Below are 23,583 nucleotides of genomic sequence, written 5' to 3' on the forward strand. Positions count from 1 at the left end.
GTAAAATGAGTGGTTTTCATATAATCAAATTCCTCAGAAGCTTCAGTGAAGAGGTAGAGATGAGATCTGAGAGGCAGAGAGGGCAGGGTTCTTAGGACCCCAAATGTTTTACCTATCAGTCTCACTTAAAATGACATCTAGACAAAGACTTCTAAAACAAAGTTGGAGCTTCTGAAAACGAGTTAATCCAGTCTCATCTCCAGATTTAACCATCCTAGGAACAAACTGAAATACATACCAACATTTATAGAGGACCTTCTAAGTAGTAACCATTTAAAACCATCCTAGTTGAACCTTTACAAGCAACTCCAGGAGATGAGTATTAGTTTCATGTTCACAACTAGAGAAACCAAAGCATGGACAGGTAAAATGACTTATCCAGAGTCAGGAAGTGAGGAGATGGAAGGGTGACAATTTGAAGCCAACTGTTTTTGTCTCTAAAGCCCTTGTTCTTCCTTCTACACTGTTTGTCTTTCCCACCATACTGATCCACCTCTTGAATTGCTCTAAGTTCCCTCACATCATTTTGTAAACTGAAACCAGAGTCAAAAGTACTTCCTACCAGAAACAGTTGGTACCTACTGCCTCCCATTCACAGACCTAGAGACTAATGGGGAGGAAGTAACGACATGGGACGCGTGACACAGAGCCTCTTTCCAGGACTGCCCTTTCCCGTGTATCACATTCACTTCTTTAAATCCATCTCTCAGGTTTTCTAGACCTTGCACGGTAGGTCTCCTGTGCTCCCTCTTTTACCTTCTCCGGAAGTCCACACTTCCATGCAGACTAAATCAAAGGCTTGGTACTTTAAATCCAGTTCTGGCCAATGGCAGGTGATATGAAAGTATACTTCTCAGTCTTCTCTCACTTTTGAACAAAGGTCTTACATATGTACGCACCCAATTCATTCCTCTTCTCCACTTACACACAACTCCCAACCCTGGATCCCCTTCCTATACACTTGGCGCTGTACTTCTGGATGAGTTCTCAGGGGTAGAAGAAAGAGGGTGAGAGAGAAGCAGAGAGTTTAAAGGGAAAGTTTAACCACACGCACACATCCTCAGACATCTCCCTCTGGGGCCTCTAAAGCACGCACAAACCCGAGACATGAGTGATGGTTAAAAAAATTTGGGTTTTATTGTTTTTGCTAAACAATACTAAAAAAAAAAAAAAATTCATTTTGAAGGCAGGGCTTGAATTATTTAATTTTGATCCATTTATTTAATTAAAAAAAAAAGGAAGGGGAAAGAGATCATGGCCAAAAAAATATTCATTAACCCCCACCCCACCCCCAAAGCTCTAGCCAGTCACATGAGCATCACCCATGTCCCACGCCACAGTACCTGATACACTCTGCCCCTCTGGACTGCCTAGGCACAGGGGCAAGGGTGCCAGGTAGCTCTCAGCAGGTTAGTCAAACCAGACAAACTGGTGGGCTGAAGTCCAGAAATTCTTCCCAGGTTTTCTGCCCATTGGCTGAGCACATACAAACTGTCGTAAGCTTGTAAAATTTCAGGGGTGGTAGGGAAGGTCATAAGAGCAGTAGGTTGGCAGAAGAGAAACGGCAGGTCACCCAAACTTTCTCCTGGGCTAGTGGCTCTGGATACAGACTTAAAGAGGTCAGGATAGGTGGACTCTGGGTTTCTTATGAAAGAAAACCATCCTTCAAGGAGGAGCTGAGATGTGCCATGCAAAATAGTTCTTCCTACAGAGGGCACAAGACGGGGCAGCTGACGTTCCCATCGAGGAGATAGGAGGGTGGTGAGAAAGTTCTTCTAGTACCATGAAGTAAGAAAAAGGCAAAAGGAGAATCCTGAGGTTTTTGCCAAATGTGAGACTGGTACACGTATAGTTAGAAGACCAAAAAGCCACCAGGAACCCTCAAAGCCAGATCCCATCTGCAAACATTGGCTCTACAAAGTGCTGCGGGAGATCCTCGCTGTGCACTAAGTTAGGTGCCTGGCTATGGGTGGTGGGGAGGACGATACATTTTTATTCTCAGAGGGATGAGGTGGGAAGAGTGGCCATGATCTAGTAAAAAGAGACCTGCAAGAAGCAGAAAATATTTAGAGAACATTTTAATATATATTTTCATATATATATTTAAAGTTAAGAAAAATAAAACTAATTCAAGCCATGCCCTGTGCAAAAAAAGAAAAAAAGAAAAAAAAAAGAAAAATTTAAAGTGAGACCTTTGTCTGCTGCTCTAGTCTCAACTTAAGTATCACAGTCAGCTTGTTACTTTTATTTTGGAAGAGAAGATGTAAAAGTTTCTTTCAATCACTCGGAAGGCAAGTGTAGCCACTTATAAAAACAGAATGGCAGAGACAGACTGGGAAAGGAAAGTCAGAGGTGAAAGGGCAGAGCAGGAAAGGAATTTTCAAAAATAAAATTAACAAGGTGACTGTTCCAGAAGGGGGCTGTGAAAAGGACATGGTGGACCGAAGTCTGTTAGTCAAGTAATGATTCAACTTTTAAATTATTCTCTTGTTCTTTTTTGTTGGGTGTTTTGTTTGTTCAAGTCTAAGATTTGGAAATGCTGACCCTCTGTTAACAAGAGCCAACCGGAAATATAGGATCCCTTCCCTCCCCCGGCCTGCCTCCGCTGAAGCCACCACCATCGCCTCCTTGGCTGGATGCTGGAAGAGTCCTCCGTATGTGTGGACTCAGGATGACAGGGCAGCCTCCTTCTGTGGTTGCTGGGCTTGTGAACGCTGCAGTATCTTTTGGCTTTCCACGTCTCTAAAATGTTTTTCAACCTGAAAGACATCAGTCAGCCTAGATCAGAAAAACAGATGGGCACACAAGGCCTCCCACACAGTTCACTCTAGACTTCACCAGCCTTGTGCTGGCTGTCCAGCTCATGGATCATTCAGCACTGTTCCCCTTCCTTGCTGTCTATTAGCCTTCTCAACAAGGGAGGCAGGAGTCCTCTTGTATCAGCCACATTTTTAGCAGCTTCAGATAAGACTGTCTAAAAGAAGGTAAATCTATCAAGTAGAACACGAAGGGAGACTATTATAAGCCAAACTCCCTCTCCCCTTCTTACACAAGTGCAAAATGAAAACAGGTAGGGAATTACAGTCTTAAAACTTTTTACATCCACCATGTTGGTCTCCCAATACTGTTTGTTTTTACAAATGCTTCAACTCAATCTAGAAAGTCAGAGGACATATGCAGGGTCATGGATTCCAACAGCCACTGATGTATACCAACCAGCCCTTCCTGAGAAGAATCCAGCCTGGGAGGAGAGGAATTGCTCAGGCCCAAAACCATGGAATGCTCTGAATAATTCCAAAAAGCCACAGTGCAGAGGACGCAGGGTTGACCACTCGCTTTATTCTGCATTGCCAGGTGGTTGCATCCCCACAAGAGTATCCACACCATGGCAGCAGAGACCAGCGTGCAGGGAGATAAGGTGGTCAAGGCTGCTCACAGAAGGCAGGGAGTGTGGCTAACGTCCTGCCCTGATGCTGGAGGAGAAGGCCAAGCAGTCATTCTCTCCCTAAGGTTTCTCGGCTCCTTTACTTACTATTTTGCGTACATGGCTCAGTGCACTCCCCTCTTTGCCTTTACAGTTTTCCACTTGATATGGGGGTGTAATAACAACTTCTTCCATGACTACAATGTTTTTTTCTTGCCATTTACAGTCTTTAATGCTGGAAGGAAAAGAGAGCAGGTGAAAGTTACCTCTTGCAAGGCATCCCACACTTCCTGCCTGATGAATAAATAACTCCAGAAAGCAAACCCCAAGTTCCTAGCTTACTACTCAGTCAATAAGTAGAGGCCAGCAGCCCACAGAGAGAAGTAGCCAAGAAACACTTCCTGGGTACCACTGGCTAGGAAGAGCAATGGAACTGATGCACACTTATTCCAAGGATGGTCCAGAGCATTACCCTGAAGTTTTAGGGGTCTGAAAAAACAGAAAACTTGGTGGCGGCCTCAGAAGTCCAAACTAATTTGAGTTACAAACAAACAGCTAGGCTATGGCCACTAGATCCAATTTAAACAGCAGCCTAGGACAAGAGTTGGCAAATTCTTTCTATCAAGTGTCAGGTAGCAAGTATTTCATGCTGTGCAGGCCATACACTCTCTGCCACAACTATTCTTCTGCATGCTGAACCTCAAAAGCAGCCACAGATGATATATAAACACATCAGATCTGGCCCGCTGGCTACAGTTTGCCAACCTTTGGCCTAGGCTGAAATGGCACCTTTAAAAAGATAGGAGGAGAACAACAACAAAAAAAAAGATAGGAGAACAAACTCCTGCATCTTACTGCAATCTTTATACTCTGCTCCCTACTCCATAATGCCGCTCCTCAAAGAGGCCCCTCTCAATTATCAGACAGCTGGGTACTTGCCAGCTGGGAAAACCCATCCCATTTCACACTTGGGGGAACTCAGGGCAGCTGATATTACTAAGAGAATTCCTTCACATACCTGCAAATGTTCAGATACTCACACCATGGCCTCAAACAGCTCTGATGCCAGCTGCCATCTGTGCACCAGACCCAGGTGGTTAAACAGGGTAACAGAAGGCAGCAGGGGGGAGGGGGTGTCAAATGTCTCAGTTTTTCAGCAGCTAGGGAAGCTAGTGGAGAGCCAAATGACTTCTGCTGTGACAAAATGTCTTTTATGAGGTGGTAATAAGGTGGCCTTCTGCTCTCCCTAATTCCCTATGTTCACCCCAATGTACAATTAGGAAGAGTGAGATAGATATAACTTTCCCTTACTAAAAGTGCATCAGCTTTTAGAGAAAGGTACAAGATCAAAACAGTAAAAGAGAAAGAAATCACTAGTTCTAAATTATGGCATACAAGGTGTGGAAGGGACCCTCAGGGATAATCTAATCCAAAACTAAGTTCTACAGATGAAGACACAGAAGCCCAGAACAGATAACCTGTTAATGATCTTCCAAATGGAAAAGCAACAAGCACCACATCCCTGGATGCAAGATACTGCCAACATACTACCCAACTTCCCTGGTGACATTCAGAAACACAACTACCCACAAATCAGCCACCAGACAGCTCAGCCAGGCAGCATCCCCAAGGCAAGGGACCCCTATGCTCCCCCAACTCACGTCTTGTGTATGGTCTGGAAGAGCTGCTGGCCCTCTAGGGAAACACCAGCGCTGATTGCATAGGCCTGGCTCAGCTTCTCCTCCTTCTCTGTCCGTGCTTTGCTGGCAAGCTAGGGTGGGCGAGAGGAAAGAGACTCAGAAAAACATTCACCTTCATCCTTCCCAACATCAGGACGTAAGTTGAAAAGATGCTGGAAAAGACTGGTTTGGGTAGTCAGTTTTCTCAGAGATCAAAAGTGAAACAAACAAGGGATCTTTCCCTGACAGTTCAGTCATTAAGACTCCACACTTCCACTGCAAGGGGCACACATTCGATTCCTTAGTTTGGTCAGGGAACTAAGATCCCACATGCCTCACAGCATGGCCAAAATTTTTTTTTCAATTTTAAAAAGTGAAACAAATACACACACACACAATACACCTGAATAGTTACTGCTATTCCTGGCAAACACCTATTCCTTTCAATACTTACTCAATGCCTACCACGCGCCATACATTCACTGCTGCTGCTACGTCGCTTCAGTCGTGTCCGACTCTGTGCGACCCCGTACATGGCAGCCCACCAGGCTCCCCCGTCCCTGGGACTCTCCAGGCAAGAACACTGGAGTGGGTTGCCATTTCCTTCTCCAATGCGTGAAAAGTGAAAAGTGAAAGTGAAGTCGCTCAGTTGTGTCTGACTTTTCGCGAGCCCATGGACTGCAGCCCACCAGGTTCCTCCGACCACGGGATTTTCCAGCACTAGAGTGGGGTGCCATCACCTTCTCCGATACATTCACTACACTAAGCCAAAGATACAGCACTGAAAGGGGCAGGGAGACAGACAATAAACAAAAACATAAACAAGATAACTTCAGACAGGGCTAAGTGCCAGGAAGAAAACAGAGCAGGGCAAGGTTTTAGAGCATGACTGGGGGTGGGGTATACCTGATAGAAAGTGATGGTCAGAGACAAAAGGCAACACATACATTTCTATGAAAGGAGAGAACTAAGGATATTTATCAGCTACTGTCCTGGAGCCTCAGGATTAGAAATTAATGTCTACCACACCTTCAAAGACCAGGATTTGAGGTTTTAAAAACTCAACCATTCTAGTACCATTATCTGTGCTCCCATGGGGAGCCAGGAGTAAAGGAAACCTAACCAGGCACCGTTGACTTGGGCTATAGCTGCCAGGCTCTTCAAAAAAAAGAATGATCTACATTCTATCTCATGTCTGTTCCTTAACTGCCCATTAGTGAAACAATCATAAGCTGATCAAGAGTTGCAGTAAAATCTAACAGTCTACTCAAATCCAGTAAATCACTCCCAGTAGGGGTGGGTACCATGTCAATCCCTACTGCCCCTCTAATACACTTCTGGTCCCACCACACACTACTGGTTGCTGGATTACAAAAGAACAAATGTGTTTGAGTGTAAGACAAAAGAAATATCCAGAGAATTAAAACAAAAGACACATAATGCATCTGAAAGTCAAACAAATGACTAGGAGATTTTTCAGATCCACGAACAAGAACACATACTCAGTATGCTGACGCTGCAGCTACTAAAGACATATGCACAGACATACACATGACCACAGACAACCTGGCCCCAACACCAGCTCCTTAATGCAAAGAGAGATCATACCTCCAGCACATTCCCAAAGTACCTAGATGCTTGGAGTTCTTAAACACTCATATTCTGCCTTAAGACTAACCCTTGACACCAAAACCAAATATAGATCCACCAGGGGGGAAATAAGCAAAGTGTCTGGTTTTTTGGCAAAATGAAGCACTTTATTAAGCAAGAGTCTGACTATGAAGAAGAGAGAAAGTACCCTTCAATCAGGTTATGGGGAACTGAGGAGTCTCAACTGCCTCTGCGTTTCAAAGACTGTCTGAGAGGAGGGGGTGTGAGCACAGCTCACACATGCTGTCATTTCAGTCTCCTTAGGTAAAAGGGGGAAGAAAAGCCAAGACTCTGTAGGGATTTAAAGCCTTTTCACTTGGTCCCCAGGACATGGAGACAGATACAACGGCAGTAAATAATCTTTCAAACCAGGGCCTGCCACTCTGGACCCACCAGGCAACAACTTTACAGAGAAGGAAAAGCACAGGGCTGACAGCTTTCAGTGAGCACTGGCAATCCCAACTGCAGCAAGGAAGCCTGTGGCTGGAAAGCAGTCAGCCTCCGCGGTACAAGAGCAGCTAGGGGTGCATTTTTCAAGCAACAACAAGCAAACCTTACTCGGTCACAAAAAAAACCCTGGTAACAATGAGTTTCCTTGAGTTTCACTTTCCAAACAACCCTGTAGGAAAGCTGAAGTCTCCAAGTTTGAAAGAAGGGAAAACTGGAGGGAAGTAGCATGCCTTTGGATTCACCAAGCTCTTGCAGACCTCCTGGGAAGTGGCTCATGGTCAGGCAGATGTTTACCCCATGAACAGGGAAAAGGGTCTCACTCTGAGGTCTTTTTAAAAATATTTGTCCCTGAAGACCAAAAACACCTCCCAATGTGGGTCAGGCAGAGCTGCTTCTATAAAGCTTGTGTTAACTAGACAGTAACATCACCCATTCAGGAAGACAAGAGTTGGTTCTGGAAAGCCAGGCTCTATGCAGAATATTTAAGAGTGAAACTGACAAATTAAGCTGGGGGTGACGGGAACCACTGGAAGAGAACCACTTTTGAATTTTTGCCAGAGGCAAAATAAAGGAAATATAAATCTCAGCTGGAAGTGATCTGTTTGGATGGCCTGAGTTAAAAGCAACACAATTGTTATAGAACAATGATTTGAAAATACACACTACCCCCTCCCCAAATACACTGCACAATCTCTTCTAAAGACTTTTAAAGCAAAGGAGAATGGACCAGATGATTCTTCATGACAATCCATGGTGCAGACTGATCCCAAATACTAAATGATACAAAGGAGAGCCTTGAAAAAGTCAGGAGAAATCAGTGTAAACTGACTGTATTTCAATTTACCTCAACACCCTCAAATATTCCACCTGTACCTGTAAATGTGGTTTGAGGACTTAAGATTCACAGCAAACCCTGAAGCCTCCAGTTGTTGGTTTATGAAGTATACTTTCATGGCAATCTGAAAATGCTTAAATCTAATATTCAACTACAGAGATCTGCTTCACTAAGAAGTTGTATAAATGAGGTAAATTTCTCCCAGAGAGGACTGCATAAAGTGGGCATGAGGAAGATTACCTTTACAAAAAGAACCTAGAAACGTTTTTTCTCAAAACTGGGGTGAGAAGGGAAGGGAGAATACCTTGCTCTTTTTAGACAAGTTATTGAAAACCTGTGAAAAATGTGGATAGGCCTCCTTTTGCAAAGCAAATGACTCTCTTCACGCTCAAGTCAGCTGTGGCTCTACATTTCCCTACACTGTCTTTCTGTAAACTAATGCATATCTATACATGGTCCAGTTACTCCAATTAGTAAGTTTATGGTTACCGACAAATCGCCAGAGAACCAACAAAAGCGGCTCCCAACAGAGAAGGTGTCGGATATGCCTTTTAAGCTTGGGAGGGTCATCAGGATTGCAATTTTTACATTCAGTAACTATCACCATACTTCCCTATTTTCAATGCAAGCCTCTTCCAACTAAAACTGAAACACTAATTGGTTAGAGTCTTAAAGAATGTTAAAGGCACCAACTTTAAAAATACACTGGGTTTAGGCAAACCTCAGTTTGCCTAAATCTACAAATACATGTTACTAATGTGCATGTGGCCCAACTGAAATAACTGCACAAGGCAACCTGCATTTACCTTCTTTTCCTTTTATTTTGTATGATTCCCAATGAAAACATTCACTCCTTGTCTACAAACCAGTGCTTCCTCACTTGGCCATTTTATATACAGGACCTTGATGTGGGCAACAGAAAACAGTGCATGAACTTGACACCAAGGCACATCAATATCAAAAGGCTGCTAGTCACGCCTGCTGGTGGGTAACCTCCAATGAGTGAATCAATGAACACTAACGTTACCTCTCTTCCTGCACTGTGACATGAGGAAGCAGCACCAACAACATAATCCAGGCATCTTGCCTCATCTGTTACTTGGTCACCAGCTGGGCCATCTTATTTCCACATACGCAGACCAGGAAGGCACAGGTGCTGTGGGGAATCCAGAGGGACTCCTACTGCAAGTATTTAACAGGCTGCGACAGCTGATCCAACAAGGGAAGCAAAGTCCAGAGAAGAACCTGCTGGATATGACCTACTGACTCCACTCAGCCACACTGGGTTTGTCTTCCCTGTGTAGACAACCAGCTGTCCTCACAGAGGGGTTAGGAAGCACAGCAGCAGCTGCCCCGAACTGCCAGTGCTGCCTGCAAGGCCTGATGGAGGGTGAAGGGCGGCAGGCCAGAACAACTGTCATCTGAAGGGCCCCGCACGCTCCTGCTGTTTTCATTCTGGGGAGTACTCTTGGAAAGCCCTCATTCTTAGTCACCAATAGGCAGGCTCAAAACTATGTCTTCCAACTATCAGTATTTCCAAGTCTCCCTGCTCCCTAGTTGAAAGGTCCTGTTTGAAAATTTCTAATAAAATACTGTTCTTTACAACCTCAGATAGCTAAGAACTCAAAAAACAGAGAACCCTGCTTGAAATCAGGCCCGGGATACCTAACAGTGAACCGAAACACTGAATCAAACGGGGGAACAGTAGCGCCAAAGAGGCCTGGCAGTTAACACTAAAACCCTTAAGGGCTAACTTGCTCAGCGAGAACTTAACTCCACACAACGCACTAAGCGACACTTTACGTGTATTAAACATTTCATCGGCCCAACAATCCTGTGAAACGGACTAAAATTACGCCTACTGAACAGATGGAGAAACTAAGGCACAACTGGTAAGACATCACAAGTGGGAGAGTCTAGATTTGAACCCAGACAGACAGACTCCAGAGCATGTGTTCTGAACTCTGCACTATAACCAAACAGTTCCACCTAAGAAAAGTAAGTCTAAATTGTTGAAAACACAGTTATAAACTTGAATGTAAAAGAAATGTTTTTCAAAAGAGAAAATATTTTAAAAGACTCAGCTGTCATCTTATCAGTGAATTCTGACATTTCCATCAAGTTCCCCTGTCCAGAACACAACTGTCCACCTTTTAGTGAAGGCGGACAGTCTTGCCCTAAATCTCAAGAACATCCTTTATTTCTTTTGTTAAAGGTAATTCACAGGAATGCTTTTAAGAAAACAGATCCTGTGTGAGAAAGCATTTCAGGCCAATAACGATAGGTACCCAGCATCTCCTGATGAGCCAAAACTAGAGAAGCTAAGTCAAGCAGGCCTCCTGCACTAGGAAGTTAAGGTACCTTAAGTGCTTTGAGCTGTGATGAAAAACACCCTGCAAATACAGAGGCCACAGCACCACCTCACTCTCCAGGCTCTGGCCATCATAATGTTGTCATATAATAGAGGTCAGCCTCAGGTCAAGTCAGCATAAGCCATAAGCAAAGTTTATGGCTCACCTGGCTAGGAACAAAAACTAGTCGTTGGCGAAGTTGATAGTTTTTCTTGATTATTTGTAATTATGTCACCAAAAGCTGTTCACAGTTACAACAGACAACCAAATTTCCTAGACACCAACAGAGTAATTTTCTAGTCCTGAGACCCTGACACCAGCACTACCGTGGAACCTCCACAGCACTCTTCCAGGAAAGAAAAACAACTGGCTGGGATGTAAGCTGAAATTTGACCTCAACCACCTATCTGTGAGAGTGTACACTCATATTAAACATCTCACACATGGCCATGAAGAATAACATGGGTGAAAGCACTGAGTGAGTTTAAAGCACTGTACAAATAGCACTGCTAACATTATTATTATTAACATCATTATTACTAGCACAGAGAAGGTGGCTTGTAGGTTATTTCAAAAAAATTCATATAATCCAATCTTCCTTTAGCCAATGAGCTCAGGGCTCGCTCTCTTCTGCTTTCTCTAAGAGCTGCTAGAGAGGCTATAAATCCTTAACAGAATCTCTTCCAAAATACAACTGGAATAGTTAGTTGGAAAATGCACTTTATGTGCCAAAATGGGCGCTTCACTTACAGAATAAAGAGCTGGTTTTATTCAGACAGTGAAAGGACCAGGTACTGTCATTTCCTGGGCTCTAAAGAGGGCAGAAAAAGCAACATAGAAAAGAAAAGCCACCCCCTTGTTTCTTACCCCCAAACAGAAGAGATTCCAGCTCAAAGCCCCACCTACCACTCCCTAGCTGCATGAACCTGAGCAAGATGTATAACTAACTTCTCCTGAGCCTCAGTCCATTCATGGCGGCCCATCCTAAAGGTTGTTACTGGAGTTCATTAAGATATATATCTAACACTAACAGTGCCAGTACAGTGCCATTAGTCCTCTCCCTTCCTTCTGAGAACCGCCACTGGTTTAACTCACTGACAAAACAGCAACACTTTTTAAACTGCAGAGATGGACAAACTGATAGCAATCCAAATCAGCTTGATTCCATTTAACTTCCCTCCTTTTATCTGTCATTTATTCTTCAAGACCCTACTCCATCGTCACATCTGAGAACCCTTTCCTAAATGTTCACTACGCTATGCCAAGCACTGGCAAACTATACCTGTAGGCCAAATTCATCCAACCACCTGTTTCAGTTAAGTTCTACTGGAATGGTATCACCCACTGCTGCTTCTGCTACAAAGGCAAAGCTGACAGTTGTGACAGAGATGTCTAGTGCACAAAGCCTAAAATATTTATTATTGGGCCCTTAACAGAAAAAGTCTCCTGCTCCCTGCGAAAGTTAAGCCCTACTGCCCCCCACCACTCCCAAACATGAGATTCTCGAGGGCAAAGCAGGGGCTGAGTCATCCTGACATATGCAGCACCAGGAAGGGAGGGGTAGGGAGAGGGAAGTGGGATACAAGGAAAAGAAACCTCGCCTATCAGAGATTCACAGAACTAACAGTTCCCAATCCTTAAGTGACTAACACACGGTCACACAACTCATTAGCAGTCCAGCTGTGAAAGAATCTAGTTCTTCAAACTCCCCGCATGCTACCACACCAGACTGTTAGCTTTTAGCACGATATATAGCCCCACTAATTTTCTAGTTCATGTACAATTTGCTTCACTCTCCAGGGTAGTTTTTGGTATTTACCTAAGCTAGTCTTAAATTCCAATGCTATAACTGGACTGCACTACTTGTTTTTTCTTCCCCCCAAGCCTGACCTCTGCCAGGAAACTGTCGGTTAGAATGCCCCTTTCTTAACACTGTAAGAGATACCAGTGCTGACATCAGTAAAGTGCTTAGTGTGAATCATCCCTGTCAGAGAGATCGGATGTAGAGGGGCTGCAACAACACACACGGCACATCTCTGCCAGTCGCTTGGGCCCAACAGTTTGTGTCCTCAGGTGGACGAATCTCCTCCTCTCCATCTCCCCACCCAGTGATGTCAAGAGAGCCCCCTTCAGAACCAAACTCTTGACCTAAGGAGGCCCCACCAAGTCAGCAAGCTGCTGGGCACTACAGCCTGAACTGTTAGGAGCCCTAGCCTGGAATGCTGCATCCCCTACTATGGCTATGACCCCGAAGTTTGAAGGCTACTGAACGTGACCTCCTTCAAAGGCCAGTGATTTTTAAAGTGGCATCAATCACTCTACCTCTGATTTCATCTCACACCACTCACTACTTATTGGGCCCCATTAGCTTAGCAATGATAGGGTCTTCCTCTTCACCCTACACTTTTATCTTCATGACACTTCTGTGAGGAAGCAGCTGTCCGCTCAAAGCCAGATGCAAAACTTACTGGTGGGCTCTAACCTGGGACTGTGGCCTTGACAACATATTCTAATCAAGTGAGCCAGTAATATGTAGCTTCCAGGAGCCAGAAATTCTCACCTGATAGAACAGTCTTGCTTCTCCTAGACAGGTAGTTACTTCTCTTCCTATTTTTTTAAAAAATATTTATTTGGCTGCACTGGGTCTTAGTTGTGGCATGAGGGCTCTTTAGTTGTGGCACGCAAACTCTTAGTTGCAGCTTGTGGGATCTAGTTCCCTGAGCAGGGATCGAACCTGCACTGGGAGCACAGTCTTAGCCACTGAACCACCAGGGAAGTTCCTTCCCTTCCTATTTTTATACATAACATGAACACATTCTACCTTTTACTAATATATCTATACCTACGCATAGAGTAGCTAAGTCATCTGATCCTTCTGCTGCTGCTGCTGCTAAGTCGCTTCAGTCGTGTCCGACTCTGTGGGACCCCATAGACAGCAGCCCACAAGGCTCTCCTGTCCCTGGGATTCTCCAGGCAAGAACACTGGAGTGGGTTGCCATTTCCTTCTCTAATGCATGAAAGTGAAAAGTGAAAGTGAAGTCGCTCAGTCGTGTTCAACTCTTTGCGACCCCATGGACTGCAGCCTACCAGGCTCCTCTGTCCATGGGATTTTTCAGGCAAGAGTACTGGAGTGGGGTGCCATTGCCTTCTCCGTCATCTGATCCTACTTGCTGACAAATCCATACCTCAGTACACTAGGGTCAAGATATGGTCAAGGGCCCAGTTAACAGACTACGCCCATGAATACAGGCCACGATGCGGTAGCTACCAACTGCCTCAGGGATCTGCTCATACTTGAGGGTTATCTCTCACATCAAGAAAAGCCATAAGGGTATGCTAAACGTTAGCTGTCAAACTTCTCAGAACTCAAAACGAAAGCCAAGTGAGGTCTTCCCTGTGTGACACCATCCCTAAATGTAAGCAAGGTCAGTTACTTTTAAAAGTGAATGTTGTGACTTTCCCATTTTCTCTGCCTTTCCAGGCCCTTCCACAGACCAATCTCCAAGTGTCATTTTTATTGAAAGGCAGCCAACTTTTCTTCATTACCACTTGCTGGAAAAACTCTTTAAATCTCTTCTTCCTGGTTCTTCTCTATTTCATCACCACTGTTTAGTAAGGTATAAATGGGTAATAAATACTCACCCCAGGCTGATAAATCAGTCAGTGGTTTGGTAAGGGAGGTAGATGCCTTATCTGTGAAGTTCAATTTTCCATGCTTTGTCTCTTTTCCTGCCTCCCCTCACAACATACAAATACCTCCTCCAGAAAGTCTTCTCCAAGTCAGAGGTATAAGTTGTCTTATACCTCTGGATGTACTGGAGGCATTTATCTGAACAGATGAATACATATACTTGCCTTGGCTGTCTCAATGAGTTTTCTACCTCAGTCTCAGAAGTTGAAAGACAACCTCCTAGGTTCTGTGACTGCTCACTCTAACCTTCTGTACTCAGACAAGAGTTCGCTTCATTATGCCACTTGATAACACTGCCCTAGAAATTCAAGTTAATTCTGGTCACCAACAAGAGGAATCCATATACTACTTTGATTTTCCCCAGTCTTGGGATGGCAAGTTCCAATACATGAATGAATGTCAGATCCAGTATCAGGAAAGCCTGACACGGTAACTAACACTGCCCATGTTCCTGGCTGCTTCCTTTGTCATGATGCCCTCCTCCCCCCATCCTGCTCCTAAACCATAATTCAAGGAAGATCCACCCACTGGCTGCACACAGCTAATGTGGGAGAATAGGACTAACATGTGTCAATGCTGGTCAACCTGAACCAATCCTCCAAACAACTCTATGAGATCAGAACTAACATGATTCCATTTCTATGGTGAGAAAACTGATGCTAAAAGTTAACAGGCAGAGAAGTGACATAAGAGACATACCCACTTGCTTTTAATGTTCTTTCTAACCATACAACACAGACGTTTTTCTTTACTCAGAAATATAACTTAGGATTATAAACGCTTACATACTCATTTCATTTCACCAACCTACTCTGTAAGTTCTTTGGGTAAGCACACAGAAGCAGAATATACATGGGACTTGGCCATCAAAACATCAGATTTGAGTTCAAATCTCAGTTCAATTACTGAATCACTAACTGAATGACCTTAAGCTAGTGACTCATCCTGAGACTCAGTTTACTCTTCTGTAAGATGGTGATGGTGTGTCAAAGTGAAAGTTGCTCAGTCGTGTCCGACTCTTATCGACCCCATAGACTATACAGTCCATGGAATTCTCTAGGCCAGAATACTGGAGTGGGTAGCCTTTCCCTTCTCCAGGGGATCTTCCCAACCCAGGGATCAATCCCAGGTCTCCCGCATTGCAGGCAGATTCCTTACCAGCTGAGCCAAAAGGGAAACCCAAGAATACTGGAGTGGGTACCCTATCCCTTCTCCAGCGGATCTTCCCAACCCAAGAATCGAAGCAGGGTCTCCGGCATTGCAGGTGGATTCTTTACCAACTGAGCTATCAGGGAAGATGGTGATGGTACCCACTAAGAACTATCGTTAGAAGTAAATGAGATGTTTGCTGATTGCTATTTCAGAGGGTGGCATGTAAAAATATTGGTTCCCACGCTACTTGCCATATAACCTAGAGCAAGTCATTTAAACTGCTAAGCCTGTTTATTCATCTCTTAAACTAAAAGGAAAAAAGTGAAAGTGAAGTCACTCAGTCCTGTCCAACTCTTTGCAACCCCATGCATGGACTGTAGCCTACCAGGCTCCTCTGTCCATGGGATCTTCCAGGCAATAGTACTGGAGTGGACTGACATTAAAAATGGTTGTGAGGATGAAACAAGATGTGTCAAAGCTCTCTGTTAACTGTAAAGCACTAGAAAAATGTAAGGAATGGTCCCCAACAGAGCTTACCACAATGCTGCTCATAAAATAATTTTCAGTAAATGTCTGATAAATGCTACCAACATAAAACGTTCTTAATGCTGACATGAACCAAATTATCTGAGAGCACTAATAACTCATGGTCAATCTTTCTGCCCAGAGAACAAGATGTAGAGTCAATTCAAAAAAACTTGTTAAGAAACATTTTACTTCACTCTACCACACGGACCCTGGACTCTCATCTTCATGCAATATTTAAACCTTCCTCATGAAAGGAAACTAATAAGGAGATTTCCCTGGTGGTCCAGTGGTTAAGAATCCGCCTTTCAATGCTGGGGGCAGGTTCCAATCCATGGGTTCAATCCCCAGTCAAAGAACTAAGATTCCACATGCAACGGGGGCAACTAAGCCCATACCACAACTCCTGAACCCACGTGCCACACAAGAGAGAAACCTATGCACCACAACTAAGACCCGACACAACCAAACAAAACTATATTTTAAAAAGTAAACTAATAAGCCACGTGGTAAATAACTTGAACCTCACTTTGACTGGCTTTGGTGTGCTTTTGTACTTTTTAAAGTCAGGAAATTCGAAACAATTTTTACAGAGTACAATGTTACTGTGAAGTAGATAAAACAATATTCAAAGCTTCCACCTTCTGCAACCCCACTGTCTTCTTTCAAGCTTCCTCTTACATCCCACTGCTGTGGACAGACATAGGACATCTTAGCTACAGTGAAAGTGCCAATCGAAAGCAAAACAAGCTCATCTCCAAGAACTGCTAGTTCACACCGTCCTCAAGTTGAGCTGGAATTAAGTATTTCCTTTAAAAGGCCTGCTCTTCCATTTCCTGCTGGGTCAGAGTAAACATCCAGTTTGTATCAACAGGTTTAATTGAACACAGCACTTACTATTTCAGCAAGATGAGCCATCATGTGATGGATCTCCCACTGCACAGGTAGTATTCCCCAAGACCACAGTTTTCTTCCAGGGATTTCAGGGCACTTTTAGTTCCCTTCTAAAATGCTTAAACAATCCACCATCTTAAAAACAAAACAAAACCCAGGCTCATGCTCTTAAGTGAGTTGAACTTTTCATGTCCTTCCAGCAACATGTAGCTACCCAGATTAGCTGTTTTCAGTAACATAAAGAGCCGAAAAGGCTCCTCTAATCTCAGCAAGAATCACAAAGCATCCTCAAAGGTTCGTTTCAAGGGAAAACCAATATAGCTTACTCATAAAAATCTCAACTAATGAAGAATGGATAAATGAGACCCAAAGAGAGCTCTTCAACCTAATTTTAGTCTTAGTTTCGGACTCCTTTTTCAAGACTTGGCAATCAGACCTTGTGGTAAGGTCTGAGAGTAAGAAAAGTAAAGACTCCGGTAGTCCCTAATCTATTACCTCCTGCTGTTTTCTGAAAGAGTGGGTAAACAACTAGTTTACAATAATGCTAGAAGACAACTGATCAGCAGAAAGCAAAACCTTAAAGGCAAAGATAATCCGCAAATTAATAACCAAGAACTATTTATACCTGAGGTCAAATGTAAGCAAAGAACTACTTCTTAACAGCTCCCACATTGAACAGTCCCATCCACACCACTCCAGCCTCTCTCACACAAATGGTGGCACTCTGTGGTACAAGAGCAGAATCCTAGTTATCTTTTAAATTTGAAGAAAAATCTATCTTCTTTCAGATAATCTTTCCTCAACTGCTTACTAAAGGCTGTTACTTAGTGACAGACTTCTCGTACTCTACAAACATTAAAGAATAACACAGAGCCTTTTCTCCCTTCAACACACCAGGCATAAGCTATTTTATTTGAACCTTTTAAGATCTCTTCTGCTAATAGATCATCCGAAGATCTCTTAGGAGGAGTAAACCAGGGTTTCAAAAATCCACAGGTATAAGAATGAGATAGTCTGTATGCAACAGTCTTCAATATGAAACCCAAGACCTTTCTGAATCTGTCCTCAGACATCACTAAAAAAAAAGAAAAGAAAAGAAAAAAAAAAAAACCACAAGGGGTATTTCCCTGGAATTCAGAAAAAGGGAGCTCCAGATTTGAGGTAACTACACACTGCCAGCCTCAGTTATCCTGTGTTGTTTCAGCTGCCTGAGTGTTCCCTTGCTTTGCTGAATTGTAGCAAACACACTACATTCCCAAGTGGGGCAAAAGAATATACATTATTCTAATTTTTATAGAGGGAAAAATTTCATCACACTAATTCAACAGACTTAATGAAAGACAGCTGCTACAAAAACTGAAGGCCTAACTTATTCATTCAACAAATATTTATGAAGCACCTACTCTGTGCAAGGTTCTGTATATTCAGTGAGGAACAAAACAGGTATAGTTACCATTCCCACAAAACAAAGTTTGGTGAGATAGAAAAGTATACACAATTATAATCACAAAAAGGCTTTGAATAGGTGACAAGTCCCAATTTGCCCAGGATACATCAATCTAAACTTGTCTCAGTGTAAAACAAAAGCACTGCCCTCTTCTACTCTCAAAAATGTCCCATACTGGACTGGAAATGATACATCACCTTATCTCTGAAGGCTAGAGTACTGTAAGAGAAAATAATGGAGGCAACCACTTTAGCCTGGGTGATCAGAGAAGACTTCTTGAAAGAGGTGCCATTAAACAGTTCTGATGGATACGGTTCTAGTCATTCTGAGAAAGTGTTCCAAGTAGAGAGAACAGCAAAACTCAAACAGGGCTTGGGTACAATATTGATCAACATGAACTTCAGCTGATGGAAATGAAGAATCAGAAAAGTTATCTGAAAGTTCCCAGAGACCAATTTATATAGCCGAGATTAAAATATCCTAAGCCTCTAAATTTGTTAGACTTCAAAATTCAAGCATAAAGACAAAAATGAAGCTCTACGGCAGTAGTTTTCAAATTTTTGTAGGTCATGAATCCCTCTGAGAATCTGAAAAATACTCCAGATCTTCATCCAGGAAATACATGTATATTCTTGTGCGCACACATACACAATTTCAAGAGGTTCAGAAGGAAAGTCCATAGCCAACCCCACCAACACTGGAAGTTCACACATGGACTACAGGTTAAGGGTGAGGGGGGAGCTCTCTTTCACAAAGAACAAAAGCCAGCTCTCAATTCTATTTCTCTATCAGCAGGCATCAAGACATTTCTTAAAATCTTCGGAAGATATCAGGGAACAAAGAGATAAAAACTACAGTGATATATATATATATTTATTTAAATATGTCAAAACAAGCCAATTGTAAATCACTGAAAAAAAAGAAAAACAAAAAAGGACAATATATGTACCATCAAGAGTCAATGAGACTCAAATTTCCCATCATTTTGGAGACCCAGAACTGCCCTCAAGTCCTTACCTTACTAACGTTGAGTGAAGCTAGGGGAGGAGGGGTTTCTGTTCGGTCATTAATTATTTCCACTTCTGAAACATACTGTAAGTTTATAAGCAAGATGTCTGCGTGGTTGGGCTTTCCACTGGAAGAGGGACATTCTGGTGAAAAAAAATAAAGTTAAGGAAAACAGGGGCAAGCAGAGCACTGACACATCCCAAAGGGGCATGGGAAACACAGTTCTCATAAGGCTTGTGTAAAAGGTGTGCCACCAGCAAGAGGGGGGAGTCCCACAAGAATCACAGCTCTTCTCAGCATATCTTTGCCTATCACCTTCCTCCTGCTCAACCCCATAACCAAAAGATCTCAAGCTTTTACAAAGCCAAACACAACTCAAAATTTGAAGCCTCAACAGGGTTTCCATCACCTTCTCTCTACTGGTTTTACGAAGAGGCTTAATGTCGTTTTAATGCTGTATGTATACTGTCTGTCTTGAACCTAACGAACCACACAGGAGAGCAAGTACCCTCTGTTCTTGGTATACTTCCTATATCCGAACAGCTCTTTTCACTTTTTCTGATTTGAAACTTTCCATTTTGCAGAGGCAAAAACTACAGCACTGGAAAGGAAGCTCATTCAAGGTGACCCAGCTAGTTAACCCACTCATCCATCCATTCATTCTCCAGCCATTTCTCAAAAGCATACTGCATGTCAATTGAAAGAGTAATTCCTCATTCCAAAACCCTTCCAACTAAACCACTAATGCAAAAGATCTTATATGGTCCAAGTACGAATTCTTGTGTTTAACAAAACCAAGAAAACGCAACTATTCGAGCTGTAATTAGTTTCAAAGGATATTTTCCTAAGCTAGAAATCTACAACTAGTGTTTAAATGAAGTGGTTAAGTTTAAATGAAGTTGGTTAAAATACTTGCCAGTCAAAGGCAGCAGACCCAGTAAGAAACTTCCTTTTGAAAGGTGCCAAAAAGATAACTCTTAAAAAAAAGAAAAAAATCCAAATAAGTCCACCTGTGGCTCAAATATAAGGAGGAGGTGGTATTACAACCAGGAAGTATTTTGTTTCCAAGATTGAGCTTCCTGGAGTAATTCAGAAATCATTTCCACACCAAAGAGGCCACCTTTTCCATTCTGTTTAACACTGCCACATTTAAAAGGCAAGGCTACTACTGTGGAGAAGTCAGGATTCCATGTGCTGGCCTGAGCAAAAGGTACCTTACTCTTTCACCTGTAACCCACACGTCCATACACAAGCCCCTGAGAAACGTGGTCCTCTCTCTGGACCAGGTTTCCAGGACAAACATCTCCAAAAGAGCAACTTCCAAATGACTGAGAAGCCTACAATTCAGCACCCCGTCCCCAATGGCACCACGCACACACAAGCACCAGCAAAACAAGCCCCTATACCCAGTTCTGCTACAAACTCTGTCCTGCAATTACTCTCCCCCAAACAAGCGAGGCCCATTTGGTCAAACACCACCGCCCTTCCGTGGACCACATCCTATCAGTAGACAACCCCTCCTGAACTCCATACCCATGTCCCACTCACTAGCAGTTCCTTACTCAACACACCCCCTCCCTACTTGATTCCACCCGCCCCTCTTCCATCCGGGCTCCAATCACCAGCCCTCTCCCACGACCACCCCTCTCCTGATCACTGGGTGCCCTCTCCTAGCGTTCCCCCCGAAAAGCCATCCGCGTGTCAAGTCCCCCTCCACCCACCCTCGTTCGCGGCCCAGCTCCCACAAGGGGAGGGCGACAAGGGTCCCCAAGGCGGACCAAGGGACCAGGGAGAGGGGGAGGGGAGCTCAGGGTCGTGCGCATGCGCTCCGGACGCCGCGGTAGCCGGTCGCCCCTAGGCCCGGAGAGGGCCCCAGCCACCGCCGTCGTCCCCCGCCCCCCCACCACCGCACATACACGCCGGCCCGGCCTCGGGCTCCACGCAGGGAAGGATACTTAAAGCCAGCATTTTGGACTGGTAGTCGAAGGCTACCACCTCGCCCTGCAGCCGCTGCTCCTGGCACGTCCGGCACGACACCTGGCTCCCAACGCTGAAGTACTCGCCCGGAGGAGCCGCCATCTTGGGAGAGCAGCCGCGGCCGGCGGCGGCGGCGGCAGCAGCGGGCGAAAGCCGGGCCCCCAGTGAGCGCCGCGCCGCGACGCACGGGGCGTGCTGACGTCATACGCCAGGGCGTGGCCTGGACTGGGTGGGGCGGGAGCCTAGGTGGAAGAGGAAAGGAGAGGAAATAAAAGAGGGATCTGAATAATTATGTTTGTGCAACTGCGCCCGCTTAGTAAAGTGCTTGCAAGGTCCATTTTAGAAGTTAAAGGTAAATGACCTATGTGGAATGAAAAGGGGAGACAGGAGAGAACTGCAGTCTCCGTTATGTACACACCTTGACACGAGTTTAATGAATGAACTCTTTTACATATGAGGAATCCGAGGTTCAGGAGACTAAACAAACTTGCCCAAAACGATTACACCTAATTACAAAGTGGTAGTGGAAAGGACACTGGCTACAGAATTAGCTAAACCAGAATCGGAATTCCACTGAGTTACATGACCTTGAGCAAACTACTAAGCCTGATTCTGTTTATTCCTTCCGTACTATCTATTGAGTATCCAACAACCCTTCGATGTAGGAATTGATATCCTCATTTTACAGATGAACAAACTAAGTCTTAGACAAAACTTTGCCAGGGTTGCACAACTAGCAAGGATTCAGTCTGTTATCCAAAAATGGTGCTATTAACTTTTATGCTGTATTAGGTAACACTTCACACAGAAGTTAGGAGGAGTGGAAGATAATGAAATAATGTGTACAAATGCATGACATGTAGTTACTACGTGGTAGTTTCTCCAGGATCACCCATTACCGTTGAAACTCAAGATGCTTCCCCATCACCCCTCTTGCCCTCTCCAGAGCCAGAAGGAGGAGCAGTGGTAGTGTCAAAGGAAGCCTTGGGGCAAGAGTTTTGCCCCCCCCCCATTAACGACTATCTAATACACAAAACAGTTTTCTTAACATGTAAGTATGATGCAGGTGTATTTTCAACCCTAATATCAACAGTCGCCACCCCTAACCCAACTAACCCTCCACTATAGAAATTCTAGAGCCTCATGTAACAACAGGCAGAGAAGATGGCAAAGGACCAGTCCTGGCACTATTTAACATGAACAGATTTCAAAAGTGTTTTCAATCCTTGCAAGGGACACCAACTTCATATTACTACAATCATTGCAACAGAAATAAGTATATTTGGGCTTATTTCAGAGAAGTTTCATGTCTCCCCCATAACAAGTCATATGTAACTGCCACTCAACTTTTCATGTAACATTGTGATTATAGGTTCTCAGGCACAGAGCCAGGCACTGTTAGGAAAAGCTTTCTGGAAGAAGTGAAAAATCTGAGACCTGATGGACAAGCAGGGAGATTGGCCAGGTACCAGCAAGAGGGAACTGCAGATGCCAGGACCCATAAAAGGAAAGAGCTTGGTGATTCCGGGGAGCATAAAGTAGCTTAGAAATATATCATTAAACTGAGTGTGGGACTGGACTGATAAAGGTTATCTTAGCTTGAGCACAAGCAAACTTTCAAAAGACTTAGAAAATGTGAATTTTTTCCTTGGGGCAATTGAAAAACATTTAGCAAGGGAATGAAATATGAATCCAGATTCCCTTCCCCATAAGTTTTTAATTAGTGAAATTAATCTCTTTCCAATTAGAACCCAGATTTATATCCTTACTTTCACCTCTCAAAGAACTCATGAAGAATAAAGTTGCTTGAGGTAGGGAAGCAACCACTTCAACAATCTCCCCCACCTCAACTCTGCCTCTAGGTAAGACCTCACCTAGACTAGCTGAGATTTCCGTTTTCTGTGTGTGTTCCTCCAGAGGATTATTCTAATTTTTGTCGTAGGTGTGTGCTCCTTCTCCTCCCTCACCATCCTAGCTATCTCAAGGTTTACCTCCCCAGAGGGGTTTTGGAAGGCAAGATGACAGGATGACGAAAGGAGAGGGGCAAGGCGAGCTTAGAACTGGGAGGAAGTGTGACATAAGTCTATGTCTCAAACTCTCAAGCCTTTAGGAACGACCGACCCCTCAAAATCAAGAGGCTGATCTGTCGGCCACCAAATCAACAGCGGATGAATTCAAGCAGGAAAGTCTTGGACTGGCGGGCCGGCTTAGCCACCTGTGTGTGCAAATTCAGGGTCCCACTTCAGCGCTGACCGGGGATGCTTGGCTTCCCGGAGCAAGGGTTGTCTCTACCCTTCTCTCCAAGACATCTCCAAATGTCTTTGGAGGGTTAGCGGTACTGGAGGAGAAAAGTCTGGTCCGGAAGGAACCCTAGCTCTGGATATTACATGTCCGTCTTCACAGCAGCAAAGTAAGGACCCTGGACACACCGCCGATCCTCAGGTTAGTCTGTCCCATGACCCGGAAGAGCAGCAAGAGCCGCCTCTACGCCCTACGTCCA

General features: G+C 44.0%; 1 protein-coding gene across 1 annotated transcript; it reads right to left on the reverse strand.

Moving 5' to 3' along the window:
* Nucleotides 1–1,112: 1,112 nt before the first annotated feature.
* On the reverse strand, nt 1,113–23,544 carry LSM12 (LSM12 homolog). Its single transcript, XM_069543559.1, has 6 exons — nt 23,299–23,544; nt 21,062–21,325; nt 19,116–19,249; nt 5,086–5,195; nt 3,533–3,659; nt 1,113–2,759 (listed from the first exon to the last, which is right to left on the reverse strand). The coding sequence occupies exons 2-6, from the start codon at nt 21,183–21,185 to the stop codon at nt 2,667–2,669; spliced, it is 588 nt and encodes a 195-aa protein (XP_069399660.1). The 5' UTR covers nt 21,186–21,325; nt 23,299–23,544; the 3' UTR covers nt 1,113–2,666.
* Between the last annotated feature and the right edge of the window lie 39 nt (nt 23,545–23,583).

The sequence above is a fragment of the Ovis canadensis genome, chromosome 11, assembly GCF_042477335.2.
Source record: "Ovis canadensis isolate MfBH-ARS-UI-01 breed Bighorn chromosome 11, ARS-UI_OviCan_v2, whole genome shotgun sequence".
Classification (NCBI taxonomy): domain Eukaryota; kingdom Metazoa; phylum Chordata; class Mammalia; order Artiodactyla; family Bovidae; genus Ovis; species Ovis canadensis.

Coding starts and splice junctions, on each gene's coding strand:
- LSM12 (XM_069543559.1), bottom strand. CDS start 21,185: ATGGCGGCTCCTCCGGGCGAGTACTTCAGCGTTGGGAGCCAGGTGTCG. Junction 19,250..21,061: donor GTCCAAAATGCTGGCTTTAA/GTATCCTTCCCT, acceptor TTTTTTCACCAG/AATGTCCCTCTTCCAGTGGA. Junction 3,660..5,085: donor TTCCAGACCATACACAAGAC/GTGAGTTGGGGG, acceptor TTTTCCTTCCAG/CATTAAAGACTGTAAATGGC.